Raw genomic sequence first — 11,611 nt, forward strand, 5'->3', positions numbered from 1 at the left:
ATATTTGCATATCCAAAACAAGGGAAGTGATATCTACTCTCAAATCTTTAATTAATATTGACGATACAATTTGATGTCACTGTCAGGGATGCTAGTTGTCCAAATAATTGTTTTAAGACTACAAATTTGTTTCCTTGTGATTCTATTGAGAAAAGAAAACATGGATAATTTAAAACTATACATGTAAAAAAATTTCAATTTTCCTAGCATCTCTAACGAAACTTCTGTCAATTAATTGAAACCTTGTTATGATGGCCTAAGATTTGCAAATATCCCATACACCTCAGTTTATAATACATTGACCGCAATAAAATCTAAATTATACATCAAAATTGTACTTGTTCTTCCCTAACAGCAGATGATGTATTGTATTATCTAAAGAATGATTTGATAAAAATAAATTGAAGAAAAATATGATAAAAATGCTACATAGCAAGACTTGGATGCCATGAAAGGCTATTGTGTGTCAAAACTGGGGGCAGAAGCATGAAAGACTACCTTTAAGATCTCTTCACGACAGCCGTTGCAAAGTATGGATGGTGGATGAATTCAAAGTAGACCTTTAGCGATGGGTCTAGAGTCCCTAACCGGGATATGAGATTTAAGGCAACACCATTGTGTTCTGCAACCTGCTCAATCCGTCGTAGTTCTGCCATTCTCTCTGGGTCATGGGAAAAACTATTCCTGAGCTCCTTCGCAATCTTCTGAGCATCTTTGAAACAATTGTGCGTAACAAGAGTCTGCAGAGGAAGACTCATTAATGCTCATACAAGATGATCATAAAAGAGAAATACAGTATTTTAGAATACTCACGGATAAACGAGCATGGGTAGTAGATTCCTTAAATGATAGGTATGATATGTGATCGGGAATGGAAGCTTTCTGTAGAAGCTCAAAGTGCTGAATGAATCTCTGTTGAGTGGAAAAAGAAAAGAAAGAAAAAAAGAATAAGCATGTTTGTGGTGAAACACCAACAACGTTTTGATTGAATAGAATTTTCACACCTTGACTTATTTAGCTATAAATTAGAAAGCAAGCAAGCTTCACATTATGGGTTAAGAGGATCAGTTAGTGTATACATCATTCAAAGAGACATGTTATTCGTTACCACAGCATTTATTTCACCGTTTTATGCAACTTCATAAGTGTATTCATGCAACAAACTCTATGTGTAGGGCCCATCATATTTGAAAAATCATAGAATACGCCATGCCAAAAGGGATGCTACATAAGAATTGAAAATATTTGGTGAAATTTACTGGTGATATATAGCAACCCTCTCATTCAAATAATCAAATTTTCTTGCTAAAGTAAACTTTAAGAAAGGCTGTTTAAGTTGTCGATTTTCCTAAACCCCAGCCTTGGGAAAGACAACAGGGCACAACAGGGCACTTTCTATTTGATAGTCAAGTCACCAATCCCTTTTTTTTTTTTAAGCAATGGTCAAGTCACTAACTTTTAAAGCAAATAACATAAGATAAAGAATACATAAGTTGGCAAGAAAATGAACCAATTACAATGTTTGCCCACCACATCTCTTACTCAATTACTAGGAAAAAAAATGTGAAATGACAAACAAATGTTACCTCATGCTCAGTATTAAATTGACCTGCACTTGGAAAGACCTTGTGTTCATTCCTCAGAGCAGCAAGCATCTGGAAAAGCTGAAAACTGATTAACATACCATTTGCAATACAGCGATAAACACTCGTGCTAAAAACTCAGATCCACAACATAGGTAAGTGCAGGTCAATTTAACTTCAGAAACCTCACAGAGAGACCTACCAAATAGGGTGCATATCTACTGATGTATGAGATCCAAGCATCAAAAGAGATGGAGGACATATTCTCCCCACATTCATGTTTTCAAGGTTTTCAAACATAACTGAGGATTTCTAAGTACAAGAAGCGCAATTACCATTGTGAGGCCTTCAGCAAGATATATATGGCACTGAAGTAGCAAGACAATAGGAGGGATCTGATAATCTTTTGCCAGATCCTTTACAGCATCTTTTTTCTTCTTCCCCTTCCGTTTACCTGATCAACAAGTATAGAATACAAACAAATATAATTCATTAGTAAAGTTAAAATGTCGCAACTTAAGAAACCATAATGTGCAGGGTAACACAACTTATTTCAACAATCACCACACAAGCCTTTGCTTCATAAGAAAATTATATATTTTGAAACTATTGCCAGAAAAAACATTTGCTTGCAGGCAAAGATAGCTAGACCACCAACTAGGGAGCCCTACCTAAAAGTTTGATATCTCATCCCAAATTGACGCAAGCAAACAATAATACCCACCCAATATACAGTTTTCTCTTAACAATTTTGTTAATTCCCTGACCATCCAGAGAAATGTGAAAGAGCAAATGTTCAGAGTTATCCATGACATGATAAAGGTTCTAAGAAGTCATTTTTGAACTTCATTTATTCTTTGGGTGCAGATAATCTCAAAGTAAAAACAAAGTGGCACTCGAGTTCACTTGCATCTGTACATGTGTACAACTCAAGCTAGCAAATCTCGTATATCCTTTATGAACATTTCTGCCAAACAGCATGCTCACCAGTTTCATTGCTTGTCAACATCTTCAGATGTGTTTTCTCTGCAAGTTTGATGCAGACAACATAAATATACCAATATACCATGCAGTATTCACCAGGTGAGTATAGCTCTAGTTCAAAGCCCAAAACGAGAAAACGAGACGCTATCCAGTATGTTTGCTCCTCTACCCAGACGAGGATGTGCTTGGATATCTTCATGCATAAATTCTGTAGAACCAATTAGATAGACATGAAAAATATATTATTGACCAAAAGACCAAGTTCAATGATGTTTAACATAGGAAAAGAAAGAAAATATTATCAAGCTGATGCTGAACCGCTAGAGGACAGTCAGTTTCAATCTGATGCATTTACTGAATGCCAATTAGTTAACCACAGACACACTAGACAGGTAAGTGAATGGACAGTTCCGGCAGGGCCCTATGGCAGCCACGTCTCCCTTGGACCAGAATGATGATCCCTGCTTGATGTGTCTACAACCTATTAGATCCTAAGAAGTATGGACACGGACACGGATACGGACATGCAACATAACATGGACACACAGACATAACAATTTTTAAACATGCTGGGCACAACACAAGAAGCGCAAAATATATAGTTTTAGGGTGATTCTATTTATACACCACTAATACTCTCAGTACACTTTAGTACACAATGATTTTTAGGGTTCAAAAATATCTTATTTCACACCTTAACTTGTCATTACTAATCCTATATTAACACACCACTAACTATTTGAATATACACCATTATGCACACCAAAAACTCTTCATCTTCACCATTACACACAACAAAAACCACACAATCTTCAGAACAGAGACCATCTTCATTAGTCTTGATCTCCATCGCTAACGAAGGTTTCATTCGGCCTCCATCTTCCCCGGTGTTGATCTCTATAGTTGGTATTGAACTCTCATCGTGTCTCATCTCATTGTTTCGTCATTTCAGATCACCGGTGGAGTGTTTCATTCAACCTCCATCTTTGCCAGTGTTGATCTTCATTGTCAATGTTTAACAAATTCATCAAATTAGTCATGTTCAAGAATACCAAGTTGAACAAACTTAATGTGTTCAAAATTTTATAACTGAACGACGAATAAAAGTTTAATTTGTTTTAACCGAACTAACTTAATGTTCAATTTTTTTATGTATGAATATTTAATGTTTGGTCAATATTAACAATTTGAACAAAATTATTTTGTTCAAATATAAATAATCGAACATTGTGTAAAAGTTCAACTCTGGTTATCCGAACACAACGAACAAACTCATCTTCCGAACATACGAACGAGATAAATAAAAAGACCAAAAAGCTAAGTTATAAACTAACTTTTTCAATGTTCAAATCAACATTTTCAATGTTTATATTGGAACCAACCATCTCAGTGTCATCCATGATATGCAAATTTTCAAAACTAATTGATGTCAATGTTCTTAAACCCTAAATCTTCAAAGGCAATAATGTTTTGAGTTTGAAAAATAAGTATAATGGAAAAGATAATGAAATGAACTATTTATCAACAACAACAACAAAAAAAAAAAGAATAGAATGAAGTGAACTAATTGATAACAAATGATATCATGAGTGTATGTTAATGGTGAAGATGATGAAGAAATACAATGTTCATATGTTAAAACCCTAAACCCTGTAAGGATCATGGTGTGTGAAGAGTATTTTGTGTTTTTAAATATGAAATTTTTGAATAGATAGAATACACCTCATATTGTCCTTAATGGTCATTTTATTGAAGGATATTATTGGAATATAAATTTAATCTATTAATGGTGTATATTGAGAGTATTAGTGGTGTGTAAATAAAATCACCCATAGTTTTATATACTTAATAAGGTTAATTACATTTTACCCCCTCAACTATCACTGATTATTACCCTACCCCCCCAACTATTAAAAATAGTACAAAGACCCCCTTCATGAAAACCAATCTTTTTTTAATACCAGCATTAGCAAGGAAGTCGGCACAAATCTTTCCCAACTATTAAAAACAGTACAAAGACCCCCTTCGTGAAAGTGAAGTACTTTTACTAGTTGGGTGGTAAAGTGTAATTAACCCTAATTATTATGTCACATATATAAATATTTCATTCAAAGATAATAAAAATACAACATAACACTTTCTAAAGTTTAAAGAATGAGTGATTAATAGGGTAATAATCTACATTATTTTTTTCTTTTATCATACGATGCCAAGTTATTTTGTTTAAGCTTATGTGTTTCATGTGTGTCTAACTGATGGATAAATAAATCCCCCAAGTGCCCGAAGTGTGTTCGGAACACGCCACTTTCTTAGAAGTGTCCATTTGCCTATTAGTTCATGTTTCCTACAACTTTTCAAATCCTACTTGAGGTGATTGAATAAATTTAGAAGGAAAGGATGAACAAAAAGAATAGTTTATTAGCATCAAGCTTTTAAGCGGCTAGTGGGGCTAGTTTGGTAATTTAGTAAACAGAAACCAAATAGAAGCAGCAGCACAATAATCAAAGAATGAGAAAAACGGTTTTCCTAATTATTTAATTACACCATTTTAAGATGTTAACACCTCTTCTTTCCAGAGTTCCCCTAAGTGTGTCTGAGATCTCTGCTTGGCACCATCTACTTGCCACTAGGGATGAGAATAGCCATGTCAAAAATAGAAATGAAGAGAATGTTGATGCTCTGCTAACAAACATAGATACAAACACATGACATGCTGACACGCTAATTTTAAAAAAAGTGGTGCCCCACAGGAACACAAAAAGAAATATTCACATATAATTATTATGTCATGTATATATGAATATTTTACACAGGTAATAAAAATTCGGCTTCAAACTAATTTAAAAACTAATTAAAAAATCCACTCTCCATAAGCATCAAATTTAAAAATTTATTACACAATCCATATTCAAAAAATGTTTCCTATAACATAATAATCAAAATTACTAATTTAAATAATTACAATCACAGTAGGCTAATTGTTCCCCCCATACCACAATAAAAATTAGGGCAAATTACACTAACATCTCTTTTAGTAAGTTTAAATTTGGCTAAAAAATTCTATATATACTGACAAATGAGCAACATACCTCATATTTATCCACAAAAAAAAAAAAAATGAGCAACATACCTCATCAATTGAAGTGCTTGAGATCTCTCCAAATTCCTTTCTAAAAGACAACTCTAGCTGTAAGAAGAAGGTTTTTTAGCAACCGAATGCATTAATCAGCCCCAGACAGTTATTTATTACCAAGGAAAACCCCATATTGCTAAGTTGACATAGATATTGAAGAAGCATAATAACAATGGCATGATGGTAACAACTTCTATGATTAAAAAAAAGAGCATATTTAACTTATGTACCATAGGTACTGGTTACTGCAGCAACCAATCCATGCATTCATCTTCAACAATAATATGAACTTAAAATCATATCACATATCGCCTTGTTAAAAAAAGGAAAAAAGAAAAAAGAATAATAGCTTGGGTGACAATAGATAAAATGTTCCACATCTCAATGAGATAACTGAGAAACCCAACCAAGATATATATATGTATGGAGTGGAATATAGTAATTCAGCTAATTCACCACCCAGCCAAAGTGTTTGGAAGGATGGAATAGACATAGACCTAAGCTTCAGTGCTATCGGTACAAATACAATAATTTTACAGATAAATCTTAGTCCTTGAGCTGTGTTTTGCGACCTATAGTTATCAACACCACAGGCTGTAGTTAGACAGGTGAAATATTGTTGCACACTAGGGTATGCGTATCCAAATGCTTTCTATTTTCATCTCTCACAACATCAGATGCAAGACATTTCTAACATAGTCATGCCACATATTTATGGAGTCCAACAACATAAGCCATAAATCACAAAAGTCAAGCCCTTTCTCACTCGGTGCCATAATAAGTCAAATCCGTAAGCCCTGAGTCAAAAAAAGTAATGTTAAAGTCAAACTCTGAAGCCAACAAGTACGGTTTTGAACTTCTCTAAGAAACTGTTGATGTCGCAAGTACAAGAGCCTTTAGTTAATTAAAATCTTTACCATACTTATCAGTCAGCCATCATAAATTCATTAATGATCAGAATGCACAAAAAATTGATGTCAGAAATCATGAGGATGCACTGAAGGGAGATAACAGAATGTAACATCCTTAAACGAAGACAAAGCACCAATGGAAGTAAAGTGAGTTTGAGAAGATAAAGAAAAACAAGACCAGTGAAATAAATTGCAAGCAGCACGGTATACATTTTTTTGATAAGTGGCAAACCTGTATATAAATGACTCGCCAATCTTGTAAAATTTTCCCAAGCTTACGCCTCTGCCACGCAGCATTTGTACAAATAATTTTAAGCAAACTGATCACTAGCTGCAACATCAAAACACACATAAGATATATTAGACAAAACAATTTTTTACAGTAAGTTGGAGTACACAAAACAGAAACAACAATCCAACATGAATGCAAGCCATTTTGTGCTCTCAAAACTAATCTTAGCTTGATGACAACAAACTGATAACTGGATTTCACATGACAATACCCTGGGTTTGAAAAGAACTTGAGTGTAGATCAAAGAACAATAGACCTCACCCAAAAAATGTATATATGCAAGTATACACAGGAAAACTAGTTCAAAGTGTATTTAAAACAAATAGGGATCTCATGATTTTTACCTGCCCTAGTTGCACAAGAACTTCATTCTTTTGAATATCATGGTTCTTTGAGACTTCAGGCAATGCTGCAGCTTTAGAAATCACAGCAAAGATAGGATCCCGTCCATAGAGTTTCCCATCTTGAACCAGTAGAAGCTGTTCATTATTTTCCAGGGTGAGAAGTCAACAATAACATGATAAACTTGTAAGAGAAAAAAAGCCCCATTTGGAGTTGCTGAAATAGGGACATGTAGGGAATTATCACTTTCGCGTGCGGTTATGTTTGAAAGCAAGTGTGTGGGCACCACAAAAAATAAGCTAAGCACCCTCAGAGTGATCAAAAAGCTAGCTTTGTGCTTTATGTTTAGAGGAAGCACCCCAACTAAATGCCCCATCAGGTGCCTCTGAGCGACCCCTAAACAAGACCAAGGAAGGAACATGGTATACCAAAAAGAATATTGCCTTTAAATTTTAAAAAAGGAAAACCACCAAATATAGCACAAATTCCACTAATTGGACAAAAAAAATAAAATAAAATAAAATTCTTAAAATGAGGACAGTTACCAAGGCTCAAGAATCCCTTTTCTTTTCTTATTATCTATGATGAAGAAGAGCCAATGTTTGTATAATATAAATATCACCATAAATAAAATAACAACAATAATCATAATAAAAAAATTTGAGGTCATCTGCACTGATCTTGACATACATCAACGATATATAATGGCCGGGAAAATGCTTTTTTTGGGATGGGAGGAGAGGTTTCGAAATATTAGGCAAGGCGTGCTTCCTAGAGTGGTTTCAAATCCCTATCATGTGGTTCTTAAGAGTTTTTTTTTTTTTTTTTTTTAAATAACTGCGAACCATGTCCTTTGGTCCCACCCCAGGAGAGTAAACCCAAGAATCAAGCTACACCCCCTAATCATCGCATGATCTGGGCAAATGTGATGGGCCGACAAGAGTTGAACTTGAGTTGGGCATGCGGGGAGCATACCGACTGACTAACCAGGCTACTCCCTCAAGGATCCTTGAGAGCTGCCCTGTTAAGTGGGGCCCATCATCCTTTAGGTTAGACCAGGCATTGACGGTTTGGATTGGGCTCCACTTGATGCTTCTAAATATAGGTCATTGGAGAAGCCTTTTGACGAAGCGGAAATCAAAGAGGTAATTTTCGATTGCGAGAGGGACAAATCATCGAGAGCTGTTGGGTTTACTTCAGCCGTTTTCCAAGACTATGGGAATGGTGTTAAAGAAGACCTGGTTCATGATCTCAAGGAGTTTTTAAAGAATGGGGGGTGAAGGCTTGTACCGATGCATCTTTTATGTGTTTGATTCCTAAAAGAGAGAACTTTATTAATATCAGTGACTTCCGGCTGATTAGCTTGGGGACATCTTTATGTAAAATTTTGGGTAAAGGTATTGCTTTAGCTCGGGGAGCTTTTGTGGATGATCGCCAGATTTTGGATGTTCTGGTGGTTGCCAATGAGGATGTGGAAGATTATAGAGGTTCTAATAAAAGGGGTTTAATTTTTAAGTGGAATTTTAGAAAACTTATGATCATGTAGATTGAAATTTCTTAGATTTTGCGTTGCAAAGTGTTAAAAACCACCTACTCTCCACCTACTTCACCCACTTAAACCTACTCCACTAAACCTAACCCACTACACCACTACCACCTCACCTACTCCACTAAACCTAACCCACTACACCACTACCACCTCCACTTCACCTACTCCTTACCTACTACACACTCACCCTCTTCTATATATAGGAATCATGAATCATTGTAATAGATATCAATAAACATCAATCAATAATACATAAATTTTTACATGGTATCAGAGCAAGGTTAAGACCTTAGTATTTCTCGCTTCACCGGCGGGCGGCAACCTCGCCTTGGCCGCCCGCCGGACCTCAACCTATTCCGCTTATTTTCTACACATACCTTGACTTCTTCAACATTTTCTTACACCCCTCCTCCGCTATGTCGGCGGCGGCACCCGCATCATCGTCTAGCCTCTATCGCCGTTCACCTCGCCTCTCACATATCCGTGGTTGTACTCTTACTCGTCGTCGTCGTTGGCGTTTCTGGCGCTGCTTTTCTGCTCGTCACTGCTGTTTTTTTCCCGATTTGCTCTCTCTCTCTTAGCCATGGATTTGGGTGTGGGGTGTAGAGCTATGGCTCTGTTGTTGGTAGCCATGTTTGCTGGCTTGAAGGTTTCAATGGCAGCAGTGTACAAGGTTGGGGACTCCGCTGGTTGAACCATCATTGGGAATATTGATTACAAGGCCTGGGCTGCTTCCAAGACGTTTCATGTTGGAGATGTCATCATTTTCGAATACAATTTTCAATGTCACGTGTTGCAAGTGCCCCACAAAGAATACCAAGCCTGCAAAAGTGTAAGACAGTAACATGCATCTTCACATACAGCTTGGGTAATGTGTAACTGTCAAAAGCACAAGCTTCTTGGACATCCCTCTCTCTCTCTCTCCATGGACCCAACATCATCATCATGCACCCACTCTATCTCCCTCTCTCTCATCTTTTCCCACTTTCAAACCCACTTTAATCATATCTCTCCTTTCTCTTAATTTATTTCATCCACGTTCTTTCACCCTTTTCTTTTATTTTAATATATATATATATATATATATTTTATTATAATATATTTTCCCTATCCCTTGTTAGTAAGCATCACCCGTTTTCCATTCTCTTATTATTATTTATTTTATATTCCACCAAAAAAAAAATAAAAAAATAAAAAATAAAATCACACTGCTGTTTTTCTTATCACCCATCCACAAATATTTTTCTCTATTTTCTTTATCCATTATTTTCTTTTATTTTATTTTTCTTATTAAACAAAACAACACCACAAAATAACACCAACAACATTCCACAACCTTGTCATTTTATTCATATCAGGGGATCAACCCCGATCACACTTTTACATCAAAAAAAAAAAAAAAAAAAAAAAAAAAAAAAAAACCCACACAAACAAAAACAAAACTACCACACCCACAGTGGGATTTTTCTTCTCTACTCAGCCGCCGGTCTTTTCTTCTTGCCTCCGTCCTGGGTGGTCCTTGCCGGTGTGGCCTCCGTGCTTCCTAGACCACCAAGCAAGTTGCCTCCTCCCTCCTCCTCCACTACAGCATATGGTGGACCTCCAAATCGGAACATCACGGTGGCCTTCCGCTTCAGCTCCTTGTTTTCTGTCTTTAGCACACTTATCTCTGCTCGCGCATCCTTATACATGCGTTGGAGCAGAGCCAGCTGGGAGTTTAACTGTTGCACCTCATTTGTCCTGCTCTGCAGCCGGTGCGACAGGTTTGTGACCGCAGTCATGGTTTCCACACATGACTTCAGAGTATACTGATTGGCCTCAATATCAGTTTGCACCGCCATTTTTTGCTCCACCGACCGCATCGGAAAGTTCAACGGAGCAAAACTAGAGGCGTTTGGTTGAGGTTCACTGGCCACCGCACCAGTTATTTCTCTTGTGGACTCGTTCAATTCTGGAAAGAGCGTGAGCAGACCACGGGAAGAGGAGGCCATGTTCTGGGTAGCTGGACGGGAAGAAGAGGCCATGTTGCTGAGTGTTTCAGAGATGGGTTGGTTACAGAGTATTACAGAGTTTCTCTCTCAGTAAAGGAAGAGTTTTTTTCAGAGGATTTTCAGAAGTTTTTTGTCTGCCTCAGCCTCAGCATCAACCTTGGTTAAATAGACGGGGCAGCCACGCGTATCGCGCGCCACTTGACGCCAGACGACAAACGGGCGCGCCAGCCAAGGCACTCACGTGCCTCGCCATCATGTCCGGCACATCTTTTTATGACTTGGGCTCGCCTTTTGATGGCACGTCTTTTTATGGATTGGGCACGCATTTTGATGGCACGTCTTTTTATGGATTGGGCACGCCTTTTGATGGCACGCCTTTTTGAAAGATTGGGCACACCTTTTGAGGGTGCGACTTTTTAGGGGTCCGACAAGACTCTGTAAACTGTCCCGACATTGATTCCGGTTAGCTCCTTCAAGGGTCCGACAAGACTCTGTAAACTGTCCCGACATTGATTCCGGTTAGCTCCTTCAAGGGTCTGACAAGACTCTGTAAACTGTCCCGACATTGATTCCGGTTCACTCCTTCAAAGGGTCCGACAAGACTCTGTAAACTGTCCCGACATTGATTCCGGTTAGTTTCTACAAGGGTCCAGCAAGACTCCGTAAACTGTCACAACAACTGTCACAACAGTGTCTGTTACAACGATCCGACATGACCCCGTAAACTGTCTTCTACATCGGTCCGACATGACCCCATAAACTGTCTTCTACATCGGTCTGACACGACCACACAGTGTCTGCTACAACGGTCCGACATGACCCCATA

The 11,611-nt window shown here is 37.4% G+C and overlaps 1 protein-coding gene across 12 annotated transcripts in view; it reads right to left on the bottom strand.

Moving 5' to 3' along the window:
• Positions 1–231: 231 nt before the first annotated feature.
• Positions 232–11,611, bottom strand: part of MAK10 (MAK10 homolog) — a 35,304-nt gene continuing 23,924 nt past the window's right edge. For 6 of the 12 annotated variants that reach the window (XM_028203178.2, XM_082903441.1, XM_028203195.2 and 3 more), the window contains 8 exons: positions 7,248–7,382; positions 6,844–6,942; positions 5,698–5,754; positions 2,571–2,775; positions 1,919–2,037; positions 1,587–1,655; positions 814–912; positions 232–740 (listed from right to left, as the gene is read on the bottom strand). In XM_028203178.2, coding sequence (XP_028058979.2) covers positions 501–740; positions 814–912; positions 1,587–1,655; positions 1,919–2,037; positions 2,571–2,775; positions 5,698–5,754; positions 6,844–6,942; positions 7,248–7,382 — 1,023 coding nt within the window. In that variant the 3' untranslated portion in view covers positions 232–500. Of the gene's footprint in view, positions 741–813; positions 913–1,586; positions 1,665–1,918; positions 2,038–2,570; positions 2,776–5,697; positions 5,755–6,843; positions 6,943–7,247; positions 7,383–11,611 lie in introns of all 12 variants that reach the window. The other 6 variants (XM_028203188.2, XM_082903442.1, XM_028203172.2 and 3 more) reach the window with 1 other exon arrangement.

This window comes from Camellia sinensis, chromosome 13 (genome assembly GCF_055761805.1).
Source record: "Camellia sinensis isolate YWXY chromosome 13, ASM5576180v1, whole genome shotgun sequence".
Taxonomy (NCBI): domain Eukaryota; kingdom Viridiplantae; phylum Streptophyta; class Magnoliopsida; order Ericales; family Theaceae; genus Camellia; species Camellia sinensis.